At 52.7% G+C, this 18,009-nt stretch overlaps 9 protein-coding genes across 9 annotated transcripts; 6 read left to right on the top strand and 3 right to left on the bottom strand.

Moving 5' to 3' along the window:
• On the bottom strand, positions 1-1,051 carry BDW47DRAFT_94530 (glycoside hydrolase). The gene is made up of 2 exons (XM_024820277.1): positions 682-1,051; positions 1-632 (listed from the first exon to the last, which is right to left on the bottom strand). The coding sequence occupies exons 1-2, from the start codon at positions 847-849 to the stop codon at positions 96-98; spliced, it is 705 nt and encodes a 234-aa protein (XP_024674364.1). The 5' UTR covers positions 850-1,051; the 3' UTR covers positions 1-95.
• Positions 1,052-2,057: 1,006 nt separating this feature from the next.
• On the top strand, positions 2,058-2,924 carry BDW47DRAFT_94527 (uncharacterized protein). The gene has a single exon (XM_024820276.1). The coding sequence runs from the start codon at positions 2,242-2,244 to the stop codon at positions 2,791-2,793; it is 552 nt and encodes a 183-aa protein (XP_024674365.1). The 5' UTR covers positions 2,058-2,241; the 3' UTR covers positions 2,794-2,924.
• A 39-nt stretch (positions 2,925-2,963) lies between these two features.
• BDW47DRAFT_123848 (uncharacterized protein) lies at positions 2,964-3,775 on the top strand (the record flags this gene model as incomplete). The annotated part of the gene is made up of 2 exons (XM_024816135.1): positions 2,964-3,520; positions 3,583-3,775. 2 exons carry the CDS (start codon positions 2,964-2,966, stop codon positions 3,773-3,775), a joined length of 750 nt encoding a protein of 249 aa, XP_024674366.1.
• Positions 3,776-3,977: 202 nt separating this feature from the next.
• On the top strand, positions 3,978-4,835 carry BDW47DRAFT_94515 (putative integral membrane protein). The gene has a single exon (XM_024820275.1). The coding sequence runs from the start codon at positions 4,147-4,149 to the stop codon at positions 4,642-4,644; it is 498 nt and encodes a 165-aa protein (XP_024674367.1). The 5' UTR covers positions 3,978-4,146; the 3' UTR covers positions 4,645-4,835.
• A 1,082-nt stretch (positions 4,836-5,917) lies between these two features.
• BDW47DRAFT_101889 (integral membrane protein Pth11-like protein) lies at positions 5,918-8,144 on the bottom strand. Its single transcript, XM_024811741.1, has 6 exons — positions 7,598-8,144; positions 7,528-7,547; positions 7,444-7,480; positions 7,301-7,368; positions 6,879-7,252; positions 5,918-6,827 (listed from the first exon to the last, which is right to left on the bottom strand). The coding sequence occupies exons 1-6, from the start codon at positions 7,743-7,745 to the stop codon at positions 6,371-6,373; spliced, it is 1,104 nt and encodes a 367-aa protein (XP_024674368.1). The 5' UTR covers positions 7,746-8,144; the 3' UTR covers positions 5,918-6,370.
• Positions 8,145-9,866: 1,722 nt separating this feature from the next.
• On the top strand, positions 9,867-12,547 carry BDW47DRAFT_101894 (cytochrome P450). The gene is made up of 4 exons (XM_024811742.1): positions 9,867-10,699; positions 10,761-11,073; positions 11,132-12,005; positions 12,089-12,547. Exons 1-4 carry the CDS (start codon positions 10,465-10,467, stop codon positions 12,218-12,220), a joined length of 1,554 nt encoding a protein of 517 aa, XP_024674369.1. The 5' UTR covers positions 9,867-10,464; the 3' UTR covers positions 12,221-12,547.
• Positions 12,548-13,638: 1,091 nt separating this feature from the next.
• On the top strand, positions 13,639-15,432 carry BDW47DRAFT_116115 (phosphotransferase family protein; the record flags this gene model as incomplete). The annotated part of the gene is made up of 4 exons (XM_024814886.1): positions 13,639-13,687; positions 13,757-14,041; positions 14,113-14,484; positions 14,543-15,432. The coding sequence occupies 4 exons, from the start codon at positions 13,639-13,641 to the stop codon at positions 15,430-15,432; spliced, it is 1,596 nt and encodes a 531-aa protein (XP_024674370.1).
• Positions 15,433-15,486: 54 nt separating this feature from the next.
• Positions 15,487-16,474, bottom strand: BDW47DRAFT_101896 (GNAT family N-acetyltransferase). Its single transcript, XM_024811743.1, has 2 exons — positions 16,205-16,474; positions 15,487-16,147 (listed from the first exon to the last, which is right to left on the bottom strand). Exons 1-2 carry the CDS (start codon positions 16,372-16,374, stop codon positions 15,709-15,711), a joined length of 609 nt encoding a protein of 202 aa, XP_024674371.1. The 5' UTR covers positions 16,375-16,474; the 3' UTR covers positions 15,487-15,708.
• BDW47DRAFT_101898 (SDR family NAD(P)-dependent oxidoreductase) lies at positions 16,475-17,978 on the top strand. Its single transcript, XM_024811744.1, has 5 exons — positions 16,475-16,913; positions 16,974-17,384; positions 17,446-17,527; positions 17,577-17,688; positions 17,759-17,978. The coding sequence occupies exons 1-5, from the start codon at positions 16,906-16,908 to the stop codon at positions 17,935-17,937; spliced, it is 792 nt and encodes a 263-aa protein (XP_024674372.1). The 5' UTR covers positions 16,475-16,905; the 3' UTR covers positions 17,938-17,978.
• The last annotated feature ends 31 nt before the right edge of the window (positions 17,979-18,009 follow it).

The raw sequence follows: 18,009 nt of genomic DNA on the forward strand, positions 1-18,009 counted from the left end.
ACTGGCAAATCCTGTCCAGTTATCCTATGTACGGTTTGACATCAAGCCTGCTTAAAAATACACCCAACCCCTAGTATATACCGCAGTATATCCATTTAACCGGCAATCAGCTTCTTGAGGACATCCTCACCGCCGTTGAGGACATCAGAGTCGCCGCCGAACTCGTAGCTGTCGTTGTACTGCCACACCGTGTAGGTCTCCCAGTCGCCGGGGATGGTTGACGGGGCGGACTCGGTGTAGGCGGCCAGCACCAGAGGGGACTTATCGCCCAGGCCACCGGCGTCGCCGGTGCACTCAGCCCACCAGCCGGCGTTGGTGTAGACGAGAGGGTACACGCCCGTCTGGGCCTTGTACTCGTCGACGAACTCGACGGCCCACGCGGCCATCGCGTCGGGGCTGAGGCCGAAGCAGTTGTCACCGCTGGGGTTGAACTCGATGTCCAGCATGCCGGGGAGGGTGATGCCGTCGTCGGACCAGCCACCACCGTTCTTGATGAAGTAGTCGACCTGCTCCTTGGCCGAGGAGATATCGGGGTGGGCGAAGTGGTAACCACCGCGGGCGATCTTGGCGTCGCTGGCGCCCTGGTAGTGCGAGCTGAACGACGAGTCGATGTAGCTCAGTCCTTCGGTGGCCTGCGATGCATTAGAGAACAGGCCTGGTGAAGGAGAACGGCAGTCCTACCTTGATCATGACAAAGCGGGCACCGGCATCATAGGCTCCCTGGAAGTCGACACTCTCCTGGTAGTGCGAGATGTCGAAACCCTGGACGCCGTCTGCGCGAGCGGCGAGCGGGCCAGCGCTGGCCAGGCCGGCGAGAGTGGCGGACACGGAGAGGGTGTTGAACTTCATTTTGGCTTGCTTGGATTGTTATCGGACAATTCGATTGTTCTGCTGAAAATGAGGAAGCGGGCGTGATGCCCGCCTTATATGGTCTCGACTCGGGCCGGCCATGGTCGAGCTATCCAACAATAGCATCAATCCCTGACACTCCGCTTGACCCATGTAATACCCCGAACATGTACCGCCAAGAGCCTCAGTGCAACACCAGCTGCCATGCAATGGTCAGGTACACGAAGATCAGCTATCTGTTTACCCAAGTGCGATGAGTCTGAAGAGATGACAGGGCTGCCATCTAGGGACCGCGATGCTGATCCCTGCCGGATGGCGTAGCGATCGTCGACATTCTGAAGTGGCTCATGCATCAATCTGCGACACTCACAAGCTCGGTTAAGCAGTGACTGATAGCGTACCCCATTACCATGTTTCATTTGCCCTTGAACCTCCAACCCCCGGAGTCCAGGTCCTCTCCGACTCGTGTTGCATCCACTGTCCAATCTCCAATTCCATCAATCTTGATGGGACCGTAGGATGAGCCTCCCAAATTGCACTGAGACCATGGCACGGTCTTTCCGGAACAGGCGATGTGACATGCATGCACTACGAAGGGAGTATACGGGATAATCGGGTTGATTTACCCCGTATTCAAGTTGATGTCTGTTGTCTCGATTTTCAATCAGGGGAAATCGTGATGAACAGGGTTATGCAGGGATGACTAAGGAATGCACAAGGATCCCATTCCGCATGCGAACAAAACAAGAACAACATCTGGATCGACGTTTCCTCTTATCGTTTTTGGATGAACTGATTCATTGGCGCAGAAGGTGTGTCTAGCTGTCAAATTGCGAATCTGTCAGACATGACGCTATCGCCACAGAGATGATGATAGAACCAGGTCGGCCCCATTCGAGCGACCGGTGCCATGAGCAACCTTGGTTCGTGTCGCGATCAGCTTGTTGAAACATTCATTGCTAACCATCGTATTCTCCATATAGATACGATCCATAGATTGAATCCGTCGCCTGTTCCTGTCCATCCTCGCGGGAATGTCTGCCGCTCAATCAGCACATCCATCCAGATGTCTTAGATCGCCAGTTTATGAGACCCGGTGCCCATTACGTACATACAGTGGCACACGAGAATCGTCCTCGCTCTATCACGTTTCCATTTAGTCCTACGTCTGGAAGGCTTGACGATTCCGACAAACACTGGTTCTTTATCATGTCCTGGTCTCGAAGGGGTACTCGCGCGGTCGCGTCGCGGTAAATCGCTAGAAGGCAGGTATGGAATGCACGACATTCTCCACGGAGCCCTGTCAAGAATGAGTATCGCCCTTCGACTGGCCAGGATGTCCGCGACTTAAGACATGTGCCCCCGCAACCAACGACCAGTGGATAAGCAGAAATGCGATCGGGTCGTCATGGGCGGTTCCCATTGCCAGGCGTGACACAAGTAGCGAGCTCACCGCGAGCTCGGCGAACGAATAACTGGGGTGCGGGGAAACAACAACAGCAACTGCTGGGAACATCGATCAGGGCGAGTCCCCCCAACATGCTGAACAATGGTAAATCTGGTCTGCAGTCTCTGGCTGGCCAGTCGGATGGGATTTGTATTCCGGCTTCCTGGCAAACCCACGTCATGCTGTCGAGGCAAGGACAACCGCTTGAATTGTATTCGAAATTTCCATCTGTCTTAGAACTAGGGGGGTTGAGTCATCACGTAAGGCCGGTCGGTCTCTCGATCTGGTGTCAGATTATAGCTGACTGTCGGCCAAACAGTCCTAGCTCCTACAAATTCCAGAATTCCATACGCGCCCCATATATTATTCTCGAGTCTATACCATCCCTCGCAAAAATCTTCCACAAGAATAAGCAGTATCGAAATGCCTCTGGTTTACTATCAGTGGGTGACGAGGCAGCCGTGATCGACACGGCATGGGATGTTCATGATAGATGACATCATCGACCCTTGCAGTCGCAGGCTTCGGGTGGAGACGGACACCCAACCTGCAGCCATGCCCATCCGCCAACTCCGACAGCCTATAATTGGAATTTTTCTGCCTATTTCCTGGTTCTTACTAGATATCTTTGACAGAAAGACACTCTTTCTGTTCAACCACCATAAACATGGCCAATTTCGAACTCGCTCGGAAAACCCCGCATCTCATCGTCCAGCCGGCCGATGCGGCTCTCTCCCCACCTGAGAGCTATCTTTTTGTTCAGGATGGTCTCATTATTGCCTGTGGCGTAATTTACGCCCTCTGCTACACATTTTGCATCATCCGCACATACAGCGACCACATGTATCCCGGTGCCCGCTGGGGCAGTATCCAATTCATGGGCCCGATCATGGCTTACGAACTCTACTACGCCGTCGTGACGACTACGACTACGTTCGAACGATTGGCTTTCCTGGCGTGGTTTATGCTAGATATATCTTTTGTAGCGACGGCGCTGCGAGGCGCGCACGCCCCGCGCGAGAGATGGCCACTCCTGCGGAACATCCTAGGTCTCGCGGTTGCGAGCCTCGTGGGGTTGAAATATCTTGGCATGGCTTTTCCCGATGAGCGCGAGCAGATGACGGCGTATTGGACTGGGATTCTCCTGCAGTTTCCCATCGGATACGTCTGTCTTGGGTTGCTGTGGAGTGACGCCGACACGAGGGGCCACTCATTGGAGATCTGGTAGGTCGCTTCTCAAAATTCCATTCCCGGGCTATCAATATGGGATCATGCTAACCAAACAGGCTCACGCGCTACCTCGGCTGCTTCACGGCCTATGGTGTATTCTTTTGGCGTTACTGGAATATTCCCCAGAACTGGTCGTACGTGGGCTCTCCGTGGAGCGTGTGGATCATCATCCTGACCTTGGTGCCCGAGACGCTATATCCATTTGTGTACTACAAGGTACATAATCAGATGAAGCTGAAGGGGGAGTAGACGGCTGTCTATCGCATGGCACTGAACATATGCAGAATGCGTACTAGGCCTATACCCGTCGATTCGTTCATAATGGTTCCCTCATCGGCACATCACGTTTGCACCAGTGTATTTCCAAATATATAGCCGATTTACTACCCAGTATGCGTAGAATTTTATAATCTATTGATCTTAACTAATTACGTCACAGCCTCCACACCAACCTCATTCTAATAGCTAAGTGAGATCGGAAAGCCGTGAGTCCGAGGCTGACATGGTCTGATCCTCGCGCGTAAGCACTTATAGACACGCCTTTTCCCATTCCCGCATCCCCCCCCAAAAAAACATCAGCCGTTGCACCCCATTCACGGTCCCCAACCTCGTAGACCACAATGGCTTCCGGACTCATCTTCGATCCCACTGCCCTCCTGAGGGTTGCCCCCCTGGCCTCGAGCACCGGAACCGTCGCCCATGCCGTCCTCGAACTGTTTGCCTTCTCATCGTTCGTCCAACCGCACACGCGCAAAGACGCGGACGGCCTGCTCCCCCGCGTGTTTCCCTACGTTTTCAATCGCGCCGTCTGCACCGTCGTTGCCCTCAACTTGACGACCGTCGTTTCTTCCATCGCCAATATTCGTTCCCTGCGTCACCGCTCCCCGTGGCCGCTCTCTCGCTCCACTTTCTACTGGGCGGGCTTGGTCGCCGCCATCGGACATATGCTGTTCGTCCCCTTGGTGGCGAAACCTGTGCAGCGCATTTTTGAGAGTTCGGACGAAGATGGACAGCCATCGAGGGATATGGAGCGGTGGTTAGCTATTCACCGTGTGCGCATGCTCGTCGCGGACTTGCCGGGATGGTTGGCGTTTGTAGGTGCCGTTCTCGTCGTATAACCTTTTTCTTCAGAGCGTTTTTCGCGACGGCACCTGGTCTTGAGGGTGTATAAATGAAGTATGACCGTGTGTACTGGTTTGTCAGTGAAGGTGATTGTATTGATCCTGTAAGATATATCATTGTACAGTACCGTGCGAAATCCTTACTCCAGCTGTGTCTTTCTTCACCCATGACGGTCTTATATGGTCTCTCGTTTAGAGCTCTTCCACTTGACCTCCGACAACAAACATACTTAAACTTGGATTTGCCCTCCCTCGTTAATCTCCGGACATGTAGGGTCTCCAAATACACACATATATATATCGTCAAAGCAATGTTTGTGTAGATGGTCTCCTCCATTGTCTTGAATAATGTACGTTGTCTATGTCACTGAACCATGTCTACCCACTTAGTAGGTCGATATGAAGGGATTTGTTAATTGAATGTGGACGTCGGCGACCATCCCTGAGTAGCGTTAAAGTTGTCGCGGTCGGAATGCTGACTGTCGGCAAGATGTCATCCATCCCTATCCCCGTGCTATATAAGTTGTCTTTTAGTGCCGCTAGTGCTGCTGCGCGTCGCCATTTTGAACATAGATGAATCTTAAGTAGGTCGTGAGATAGATGTAGAAGAGCCTGAGAAGAAGAATCATCCCTGCTTTATGCTATGATATGCTATGATATGCTATGATATGCTATGATATGCTATATGCTATGATGACGATTGCCGCGCACGACACATCCACTGGGAAGGGGCCAGCGACTGCGTCATTGTACGGCGGTGGTTGCTCGATGGCCTAGCTGTCTTTGTGGTCATTATACCCATCGGGCAAAAACCTCCGAGATGGGGCTGTGCTAGTGCTGAGTTGTTCGCTGGGACGCGTGGAAAAAGATGAACAGTACAGTGTGCATCCATCTGAGCCTGCAGAGAGCGATCGCGTGGCGTCGATCAATAGTTTATGCAGTCAAGCCCGAAATGGAGATCGATCTCGATAGATCTCAAAGACCTGCGTATTTGTTGCAACTTGCTGCATCATAAAACCCGTGGGTCGGTGGGGCGTCGATTCTGACCTGTCTTTTGCCCCTCTCCCCACTGGATTACATTTGCTGATATGATCGACTCGTCGATTGCCTGTGGCACCATCATTCCATATCTAGTATCTGGTTTCAATTCAATGATGGGCTAGGGAACAGTGAATGGGGTGAACGGGGGCTATGGTCACTGTCTGCATCACTTCCTCCCTTTGTTCAGGTTTGATTGATCTCTTCCAGACTTATCCATCACCCACTAGTTCCACACACGTAATAAATCATGAGATCAACTTCCTGAGATGTACAGCAACAAACATAGCATGACATCCTCGCAATTGTCAACAATTTTTTGCTTCATTGACCTGGCACTAGCTAAAATTATAATAAGGATGGACCACAAAACGTGCCAAAGTCTGACCTGCAAAACATCAAAATAAATCCACACCCTGTGGACGACCATAAGCCCGGCAGGGCATAAGCCCAATCAATACCCCGTGCCAGCCGAAACCCGGGCCAAAACAAAGTGGTATCAGGGGAGAAAGCAAAGAAGGAAAAACGGAAGATAAAGAGTGAGAGCCACATCAGTTATGACGGTATACATAAAAGTGTGTGTGTGTGTGTGTGTACGAAAAAATTCCAGCCGCCCAGCCCTGACATGAACCCAAATATTAGACTATAACATAAGAAAGGAGGAACGTGCAAGAAACGAGGGCGATTAATGTCGCTCCAGCGATGACGATCGGCCGCTATAATCGCGACTCTCCTCGACGTTGGTCTCGATCTGCGTCTTGGCGTAGATGCGGCCCTCGGGCACGAAGATGCGATCCTCGGACGTCGTGCGTCCGATCTGCGTGCCCATGGCCGTGTCGTTGTAGCTCTTGCCCATCCCCCCCATGGCCATGCCATCGTCTTGCACCCGCGAGAAGCCCGTGCCGTACTTACGCGGATCGTCCGAGAAGGTCGCGTACTTGCGGTTGGAGGTGTATTCGCCGATGAGGCGGGGCAAGAAGCGCGAGGCAATCGCCTTGAACGAGGGGATCGAGGCCGCGAGGATGCCGATGTTGATCTCGATCACGGACCAGTACATGGCGCCCGTGATGGCGTACGTGGCGTCCTCAGAGGTCAACATGGTGGGAATGTAGGTGATGCGGATGATTGAGGAGATACAGGCACTAACGGGGTCAGCAACAAATCGAGCAGAATCAAGATAGGGCAATTCGTACAAGAGACCCAGACTGAGGATCAACCCCAGCACCATCTTCTGCTTCTTGGGCACCTGCAGCTCGAAGACGACCTTGATGGGCAGGGTGTAGGTCAGCACATCCGTGAAGATGTTCAGGGCAGCGTTAGCGAGGTAAAAGACGTTGATCGTGACGCATTTGCCCGGCAGGGCGTCCCCCTTCCAAGCCTTGGGAATCGGATTGCATTGGAAGGCCGCCACAAGGACAAACGAGGTGGCCTGGCAGGCCACGACGATCATCATGATATAGGCCAAGCGTGTGAGATAGCGGGCTCCCAGTCGGGTGTAGAACCAGCACACGGAGGTCTTGATGAAGCCGATTGAGGCGAGATAGAACATGGAGCTGAGCCAGACAGTCTGTAACGGTTAGTCTGCTAGGACTCCATGGCGGGCGATGAGACTTACAAAGGCATACGTCTCCATCCCCGTCAAGGGGACATTGGTTATATGAGATCCCAACCCATGCCGAACGGCTGTGTTTCGTGTTAGCGAGTCATTCTGGAGCTATATAGACGTGCATAGTGAGATTTAAGTATGAATGCACGTACCGACAATGGTCACAGCACTGAACGCCCACGAGAATAACTGTGTCGGTTAGTCCTGTCTGGGCCAGTGGATATGAGGGTCCCTACACAAGCACCTATGATGAGATCTAGGACGTCTGGTCAGCACTATTCCCACGCCCTTGTTGCAAGAACATACAATCATCGAAGCCCATCTGTCGCAGGACATAAATCCGCGCAAATAGTCGCAGTACAATCACAATAAAAGTTATGATAGCAAAGGCCAGAGCAACGCCGATAACGACGGAGCCCTGGGAATCTGGTCCGTATTCGTTCGAGGTAGGCATCGTCCGGAGATGAAACGAGAGGAAAGGACGAGGCCGTCACGTTGGTGGGCGCAATCTGGGCACGATGAAAGCTTATAACAGGGGATAGGCGTAAAATCAAAATAAATTAAAAGAGAGACAGACAGGGATCCTTAGCAATCCTTAGCAACCCCATCTGTCTATAAGGATTGCCCTAGAAGACTCCTTGGGAAGCCACCAGGGGATCGAAGGACTGGACTTATTTTACCATCGATGATGGACACCGGCCCGCGAAGTCCCCGACTCTGGCTTTCGCAGGATTGAGCTAGACCTGGCTACCGTTCGGGATATTTTGGAGCGTGCAGGCATCACGCTGTGATGGACAGACGACCTACTGAGAGGGGGAAAGGCGAATTCGACTTGTCATGACACCAGGCGGCGGCAAAGAATGGTCCATCCGACAAGTACTCCGTACAAAGTCTACACACGCCTCTGCGGCAGACTAAGTGGGCCGTCATCAAATCATGGCTCTATCCCAGGCCCAGATGCCTGTGATGCAGCTGGAACGGTCCCCACCACGCCGCAAGGAATGCATAAGGCCAAGCCACATCTTCATACATGGATGTGACCCCTGAGACTAAGGTTTTGGCATCATGCACCACTCGCATAAGGTGATGACGGGGACGGGGGTGTGGACAGGGACAAGACTCCTTGATAGAGATGGTTGACCATATAGATGGGATGCTATTGAGATTCACGTATATTAATCGGGTCTAGTAGACCTCTCACTAGACCATCCCTCCTCAATAGCTAATCTCCAGAACCCCGTCCTGGAAGTACCACACCCTCACTGTCGCGCTGCACTGCCGTCATTCAAACGAGCCCCTGGCCACGCCGTGGAGGCGAAATCCCTGCCGACCCCAGCAAGGCTGTTGCCGTCTGCTGGTGAGGGGCCCCTGCCCGTCCTCCCATTTGATAGACACGCCTAAGCCAGGGGATCGAGCCGTGGAGGAGGAGGTTGCGATCCGCATCGCATCGCAGAATGAGGGGCTTCTTCTCTCAGCGGCGGGGGACAAAAATAACAATAGCGTCAATCGGGCCGCACGCGATGTGGATCCGTGTTTTTCCGGTGAACTAATCAGCGATGGCACGCTGGAAAATAGTATCCGACGACAGGCCAAGAGCAAGACCGTTGAAACAGAAGCGAATAGATCGCCACGGAAGACAGTCTGCACAACCAGGGTTACCGGTGGCCAAAAAAAACCTGACAGGCCCCCCTGGTCTGACATATGATGGACCGACACCCTGATTCCAGCTCTATTCCTCCTTCCATCGGACGCCCCAACCGCAACCGCGGCAACGGGTGGTGAGGGGTCATGCTATCCTTGAACCGACCTAGCAGGGAGATCGTCGTGTCTGGAAATTCATGGAAATGCATAGCCTGGCAATAGCGAAGTAACATGACACTGCCGATCGTTGGTGGTTTAGTCCTCGCCGAGATACATGCCTCGTTCCCTAGGTGTGTACTGTACTACTGTGCAATGTCTACGGAGTAGACAGGCAGACACAAAATACGATAGCTAGTCCTGTGCAGACTCCACTTAGACCAGCAATCGTCTTTTCTCCCCGTCCAAGACCAGTTGTCCCAAGTGTCCACCCGGTGGGGTCGTTTGCGGGCGCAATCCGTCCATTTAACTCAGTCGGGCTTTGGTTGCGCCCGTTTTCCTGTCTGTCTGACTCCCCTGGTGTTTCAGCGTGCACGACCCGTGGGGGGAATCCAAGAACATGTTCGGTTGGAGGCGTTGGAGATCGATGAAACGAGGACGGTCGCGGGGAGCGGGGGGATGGGGAGTGGGTGGACAACTGGACTCGCCCGACCATCGCATCGACCAAGCCATCTGTCTGGCTTGTGAGATCTCGGGAAACAGATGAGCAGCAATGGTACAATGGTCGATGGACCGCAGGCTACAGGGCTTTTGATTGTCCACTTTGTGGGCAAGGTAGAGCGATAGATGGTCTCTGAATTAGGGCTTTGTGGATCACCGACGGTCTCTTCGCCTTGAGGCCAGCTGAAATCTCTTTACCCACTCTGTCGAGAAAAAAAATAATTCAATAGAGACTATACGATTTCCGACGACTGACTCTGATGCCATGGCTAAAGGAACAGGAATGAGAACTAGTGAGTTAGCTAGTCCCACAGATTCGACAGACAAAGTCATTCTACTGGCCGGGGATATGGACGTCCCTCGCCCCCCCACTCGCCGTTGACAGCAGTGGACCCTCGCGTTTTTTTCCAAACGGGGACCTTTGCCGGGCCCCTACTGCCATGATTCCATCTGCGTTTACCCTCCGCGGCATTAGCGTTTCCCAGTCAGGAGATACCGATGCACCCTTGTCTCGCAACTCCTGAGGATGACCGTTAGCCGGGTCGCCATTGGTGTATAAAACGGTGGGAATTGAGATGTGCGGGCCTAGACACGCTCCCAAGAGTAGATCTACGACCAAACACGGTAACACACTTCGCCATCATTGAGCCGGTCTCTAGGTATGCCCACAGCGGTCCCCTCTTATGGGGGGGTCTCTCTTCCGCGCAAGCTGGGAACGAAGAGGGGTGGTGGTCATGGCTCGCAACGTGCGTCGGCGTAGAACGATGGGGCGTTTGCCTTGGCCATGAGTATTTGGGCCATTGAACTGCCACTTAAGCGGCATCCTGTATCCTGACTTCAACACCTACCGGCCACTGGTTGAACTGTCATTCATTATGGGGTTCGTCGATGAAGGCCTTGCCAGCAAGGTCACGGTTCCGACCCTGATATTAGCCCTCGTAGGATACTGCGTCCTGCGGGTTGCATATCAAATCGTGTATTACCGCTTCTTCCACCCCCTGTCCGTCTTTCCCGGTCCATTCTGGGGGAGCGTGACTCGTCTGTGGATCGCATGGCACAATGTTCGTGAGACGGAGCTGCCAGCGGTCACAGCCTTGACGAAGAAATATGGTAGGCTCCATCAGTACCGCAGGCACGATGAGAAAGAAGAGCAACCTCTGACAGATCATAGGACCCGTCGTCCGCATCACTCCCACCCTCCTGCTCGTCGCTGACCCGACCAAACTCCCGGAAATCTACCACCGTAATGCCGACAAGACCGGTCACTACATCACGGGCAGCTTCGGCGAGACCGAATCCCTGTTCAACATGCGCTCGCACAAGACTCACGCCTCATTCCGCAAGCACGTCGCTGGCCTGTACAGCTTCACCCACGTCAAGAGAATGGAGCCAATGATAGATGCGCGCATCATGTCCTGGCTGGACAAGCTGAACGAGAACTTTACCCAGACGGGCGATGCGTTTGATTTTGCCTGGTGGGCAGTGTAAGTGCTCGATCATATCCAAAGTGGGTGAGATTACTACTCACACCCAGTTTCCCAGCTACATGGCCTACGACGTCATCAGCGAAGTCGGCTTCGGCGCCCCCTTTGGCTTCATCGAACAAGGTAAGGACGTTGGCGGTCTTATCCAGGGGTTCCACGACGGACTGCCCGCGTTCGGTGTGCTCGCGCGTCTGCACCCCTTTACCAGCTGGATCAAGACCACCTGGATGAAGAAGTACTTTGTCGCCAAGCCCGAGGACGACTCGGGTATCGGCGTGCTGATGCGCTTCCGGGACAGCCTTATCCAACAGCGCCTCGACGATGTCAAGAGCGGAAAGGCGCTCGACCGCGTCGACCTACTGCAGACCTTCATCGATGCTCGGACCGAGGACGGCAACCCCTTGGATCTAGAATACATCAAGGCGGAAGTGCTCCTGGTGCTCCTGGCTGGTGCCGACACCACCGGAACTGTCTTCCAGGCGATGATCCCCTACCTGATTCAGACCCCGGGCGTCTACGACAAGATGATGGCCGAGATCGACGAGGCCGCCCGGAAGGGCATTTTGGGCGCCGGCATTGCCCAGTATGCCGACGTTCTCGAACACCTGCCATACTACGTGGCCTGCGTGCGCGAGACGCTGCGACTGTGCCCCCCGGCTCCCAACATCTTCCCCCGCGTGGTGTCCGAGCCAGGCATGAACCTTTATGGCAAGTACGCGCCCGCCGGTACCGAGGTTTCAGGCAATCCGTGGATCATGCAGCGTGACCAGACTCTGTTTGGCGACGACGCCGAGGACTTCAAGCCTGAACGGTGGCTCGATGCCGAAAAGGCCAAGCTGTTCAATAAGTACCTGTTTACCTTTGGCTACGGCGCCCGCATCTGCTTGGGTAGGGAGATCGCGATGATGGAACTGTACAAGGGGCCACTCGAGGTATATTCCGTTCTTTCTGCTCCCTGCTATGATTATGGCATATGCTGCTTTTTGGCCTCCATGACATTCACTAACGGACCTAGCTCTTCCGTCGCTTTAAGCCCGAGTTCGTCCCAGGCAAGCCGGCTCCAGAATTCACCATCAAGGGCGGCGTTGGCTACTGGCGCAACGTGTGGCTGACCTTGTCCAAACGTCCTGCCGTTTTGGCTCAGTAAGGGAACTGTAAGTGGAAAAGGGGGTGGCAATTGTACAAATTTGTATCTCTTCACGTGTTGTATTAATACTTTGTCTTGATTGTCTATGGTTTCTCGCTTATATACCACGTTTGTTTATACCGTGTGTATGAGTCAATTCCTCATAGCACGACCGGCAGTGGATGCTGCTTCCGGCCAACACCGTTGTATATTCAGGGGTCGGGATGCTCCAATTTTATAACGTTTTGCACAAAAATCCTCACTGATGCGGGGCATCCGGATCTTGGAAGGATTCTCTAGTATAGGCAATACACGCTAGGCACCATTAGCTCATTTCCAGGAAGTCTGAAGATTACTTCTTGCAATATCCACAAGGAACAATTATCCACGGCGAAGAATCCTTATGCCCCGCTTGTGTTTATCCGTGTAATTTAATTTGGTGACTGACTCGCGTGAATAGTGGAATTGGAGTCCCTCGTGTCGAAATGATATAGTTTACGGATCCCCACTCCCTGTAACTAGTAGGATGGTAGTTATTATTAGGGCAACCGGGATCCCTTCACTGCTTCCTGCCGGTCGAAGGATCTACTCGTATTGCTTTTTGGACCCCGTTCTAGCAGGATGCATTTATGGAGAATGCTTGCTGCATCACCAGGCACCTTCGGCATTCGAAGTCGGCATCGTCGTGTTTGGACTCGGGGCTTCCTGTTGCCATCTTTCATTCCCTGATTTCATGACACTTTTGCTTTTTTGGTTTTCACATTCATATTGTTCATACTATTCTTGATGTTGGTCTGAATTGTGTTGGTTCTAGGCCCTTTCGCGTAGAGTAAACAGGTAGGGGATGGTTGTTCAGGCAGAACATCTATTACCAACAATGGCCATATCTATATTTGACTGGAGATCAACCTTACAAGACAACAAATGTCCGCGGCCGGGTTTCGGGGGGGCAGTCCTGCCACTCTACCTGTGAAGTCTACCTACTATGTAGTCCAGCAAACCACGGGTGAAAAACAGACATCATTCGGCGTGCTATCGCAAGGGTACGTGTCTTGACGATGGGAGTAATTTCCGTTTCTTTTGTTTCTCTTTGCTTGAAGGCAAAAATCAAAGTCAACAGTAAAAGCAAGAAGGTAAGTTACAACAGATAAGCAAAGCGCGTCACAAAGTCGTCAAGAAAATTACTGCCGCAGTCCCAAAGGCGGCCAGTTGCTGATCGCCATGGTTGGCTTTGACAGAGCTGACCTCCGGCGCCCGCAGATTCATGGAATTCACCGAGCACAAACAAAAGACAAAAGGACGGACAGACCAGGATGCTGCTTAGGATGCCTCGATTGTCGTTGCGGATGGGTCCCTGCCCTTCAGCGCGCTCCCAGAATCTCTCATTCCCCTTTTATTCGCCCCGAAGACTGTCCGCCTTGGGAAGCAACCCCAGCACGATGACGTCGTCTCCACTCCGGGGAACAGAGTGGGAACGAACGACTCCACGTCGGTAGCATCATGATCTATAAGAAATTGGAGTGCCATGATCCCTAACGAGGCTGATACTATGGACAGGACTCGATCCTTATAGTTACACGGATGGACGATGGCTTCACCGAGACGCGCTCCAACGCAAGGCTCGCCGCATGATGTTCGACTTCTCTGCGCTTTGTGAGAGAGCCATCCGCTTCTGCCCAGGGGCGACTAGGGTCGTCCACTGTGAAAAGAAAGAAGGGAGATGCAATAGGGTCTTTCTTCTTACAATGAACACGGGCTCCCGTGTCGTGGCAAGATTACCCACTAGTATCAGTGGCCCTCCGAGATTGACAACGAATTCCGAGGTAGCAACAATGGCATATTGTGCGCCTAATTCCCCTTTCCCTGTTCCATGGAAGATGCAGTAAACATTCTAATTGTCGCCTCCTGTATAGTACGAGGCAAGATCTCGCTCCCGATCCCAGATATCCTGGATTGGAGCGATGATTCATCGAATCCCATCGGCACGGAATATATTATTCAAGGGCATGCGGCAGGTGTTCCCCTGTGTGATATTTGGCCTCGGATGAACATGGAACAGCATATGCTGTGTACAGAAGCGCTCTCCATCGCGATCACAGAACTGGCATCCTTTAACTTCCCGGCCTATGGGAGTCTGTATTTTGCAGATGGGCCCCTGGAGTCGCACCTGAAAATTTCTTTCGACCAGGGATTCTGTATTGGCCCGAAGTGTAGTCCGGTTTTCTGGGATCGAAGTCCGGGCGAGCTTGAGCTTTATGGGGTTCCCAGTTCAAATTGTGGTCCTTGTTAGTCTCCTAATACCCTCTCTCAGCAAGCGACTCTAATGCAACGGGCACAAAACAGGGCAAGATCTAAAGAGCTACTCCCTAGGTCTGATAGATACCGGTTTTTCTCGCTTACCAAAACGAGATGCGGTTAACCATGATTTACTCCCCTATCAAGGATCAGTCCAGGATCACGTCGCTCTGATCAATATAAGCCGGGAAGTGATGCAGCGCTTAGTCGAGGATAAGCGTGTCCAGGGTGCCGCTAGTCCCACTCTACTTCATCCTGATTTTCACAAAAGAAACATCTACGTCTCTGCGGAGGACCCGACTGTCATTACTGGCGTTATTGACTGGCAATGGGCAAGCATTGAGCCTGCGTTCATCTACGCAAACAAGCCACCCGATTTTGCGGATCAACCCGAAGAAACAGTGGAGACCATATTAGACCTAGACGGGCAGGAAGTTCCCGGCCGTAGCAAGAAAGAACTCAAGGATGCGTCAATCCGTTGTCAAACATACGATGTGTACATGAAGGCCTATGCCCCCAAAGTACAACCCGCGAGGTCGCTCGACCCAGCATTATTTCAGCTCTTTCACTGCTGTCACACGTCATGGCGAGACAGCGCTACCGCTATCCGACACGCGTTGGTGGAACTCTTTGCTTGCTGGACGGAGTTAGGGTTGCCGGGTTTGTGCCCGTATTCTCCCACCGACGAGGAACTGGAGCGGCACATTCGCGATTATGATGATTTCAAGGCGGTCCAACAACTGAAGCAGTGGTTGAAGGTTTCGCTCAATACTGACTTTGACGGTTGGATACCCGATGAGCGGTGGGATGCTGCAAAAGATTTTCATCGCGCGCAGTACGATATATGGATTCAGACGGCCGAGGAAATGGAAGCGTGTGGCGATGATGACATGACAGTAGCAAAAGCAGAGAAACTATGGCCATTCGATGCCCCGTGAAGAGCACGAACTATAGCTTTCGAGGCAATTGAAGGTATGAATCGTCTCTACAATAGGATATAAATGACCTGAAAGTGAATCCCTATCTGTCACGTAGGCATACCCGTCACATTGTGAAGCACAAACAAAATCTCGTTTTTCCCACTGACCGTTGGCCCCTACATTATCCAAGGGGGTAATGATGTAAATGTCACAAATTCCAGCACATACACATCGCACAGGGTATCGGAAGCAGTATGGACCCAATTGTCATTTCTCCCAACATCATATGGCAGTTCACATCTCAACATACATCACGACAACTGTATCCCCCTCGAGCTGCAACTCGCGAAAGATCCGAAAGTCGCATTTCTCCAAGGTTCTGACACTCCCTTGATTCGCTCGATTGGTCGCCGCCCACAGTCTTTCCCCATCCGTCTCGCCATTTCCACCCATGCGAGGCAGTTTCCACCACGCGTCGGCAAGCCCTCGCACGGCTTCACTGGCGTACCCCTGTCCCCAGAACTCCGGGTGGATGCCATAACCAAGAGACGGCGCCGGGTCCAGCGAGTTGATCCCGATCGAGCCTATGATCTGCTCGCTGGGGTCATCAGTGCGGATAATCACGAAAGTGAATTGTCGTCCAACGGCCCCGGAGGCATCGGGTGCTTCGAATTCTCGGCGTCGCATCCATTCTTTGGTCTCTTCGACACTGTGGTGTGGGACGCGGGGCCACCTGGGATGTGTTTGTTAATGCGTATAGAGACTGGAAGTGGGGTCGAATGCATCGTACAGCCAGTCGGCGACCTCTTGTCGGCGGCGAATCGCAAATAGACCATCTGCATCTGCCTCGTTGCCGATGCGCAGAGGTCGTAGGGTGAGTCGTTGGGTCTGGATCTCGGGAGGGTCCGGTGGGATCACCACGACGGTGGGTTGAGTGGGATACAGCGATACGTCTGGCATGATGCTATTTCTTACGACACAGATACCACCTCGTCTTTGGCAAGCTCACCAAGTGTTTCTCATCTTTCCAAGTCGCACGGTACCGGTCCCTGGGGATCCTGTTTTATTTTCCGATCAAAGCCCGGGTCGTGAGTCATTATCGTCACCTCGGCGTTTATTGGTTTAGCACCGATTGGGTTAGAGTGGAGGGGCTGCACTATCACCATAACTCGGTACTGTTGGAGCTCCAGAATGAAACGAGATTCATCACAGATTGTCGAGATGCAAGACCCGGGAAGTTTCGACTGGAGAAGTTGATTTTGCAGATAGAAAGAGTGAGTGGTCACGTTGGTCGCCCAACGAGACCAACTCGGACATAGACAAAAGTCACATAAGGTCTACATGCTGCATCCTTTGCGGGGCCATTCTATTAGCCCCCTTTCATACTATATGCAGGATGACGAGTCGAATGCGGGGAAAGAGAGCAGTTTCTGCGACATCTTTCTCCAGATATCGCAAGTCAAGGGGTGTTGAGCCCTCCACACCAGCAGCATGATCGGGTAAGTCTCTACTACTTATCGCATCTACTACTTCTCGCATGGAAATCGTTAACAGACCAGAGTTGCCCTCATCACCGGTGCTGCCTCCGGAATCGGGCAAGCCACGGCTGAGACCTTCGTGAAAGAAGGATGCACCAAGCTTGCGCTTGCCGACATCGACGAGGGGGGGTTGCAAACTGTTGCAGACAAATTGCATGCAATCAACCCCGACGTCCAGGTGGTCACCGTCAAAGTCGACGTTTCCTCCGAGTCTGACGTCCAGTATATGGTGTCCACTGCCGTTGCGAAGTTCGGTGCCATTCATTATGCTGTCAACAATGCCGGGATTAGTAGCAAGCCCCGTGAGAAGACACACGAACTGGCCACCCACGCGTGGGATCAGGTCATAGTTGTGAATTTGCGGGGAGTGTGGCTTTGCGAGAGGGCAGAGATACAGCAGATGCTGCGCCAGAAGACTACCATTGTCCCTAGGTGGGAGTTCTGTCGCTTGACTTGACATAAAAGGGCACAGGAGGCTAATCCACAATGATAGAACCGGAGCGCCTCCCCAACGAGGATCCATCGTCAATGTGTCATCCATATTCGGGGTGCTGTCGCACCCCACCGTTGGAGGGGTATGGTTTCTTTTCTGATATACTTCCAGTATGGGACTGAATTGTATAGTATGCTGCAGCCAAGGCGGGTGTTCTGGGGATCTCTCGAACGGATGCCGTCGCTTACGGTGCGGAGGGTATTCGCGTGAACAGTGTGCTACCGGGGTTTATCAAGACACCACGTATGTTTCTCTTGTCTTTGAGGTCGTCGTCTTGATCTGAGGAGTATGTGACATGCCTAACAGCCTGCAGTCTTAGAAGAGGCTATCCGTCAAGGATCCAACTACGACGACCTCATCAAAACAGTCCCTGTTCGGCGATGGGGCACGTCACAGGAGGTTTCGGAGGTGATTGCCTTCCTGGCTGGTGAAAAGGCCAGCTTCATCAATGGGTCGGAGGTGCTGGTTGATGGAGGATATAGCAAGATTTGATCATGTTTTGTTATCTTTTTCCTACTTTGCTGGGAATAGACAAATGCCACAGATACAATACAAGGATATTCC

The sequence above is a fragment of the Aspergillus candidus genome (genome assembly GCF_002847045.1).
Source record: "Aspergillus candidus strain CBS 102.13 unplaced genomic scaffold BDW47scaffold_9, whole genome shotgun sequence".
Taxonomy (NCBI): Eukaryota; Fungi; Ascomycota; class Eurotiomycetes; order Eurotiales; family Aspergillaceae; genus Aspergillus; species Aspergillus candidus.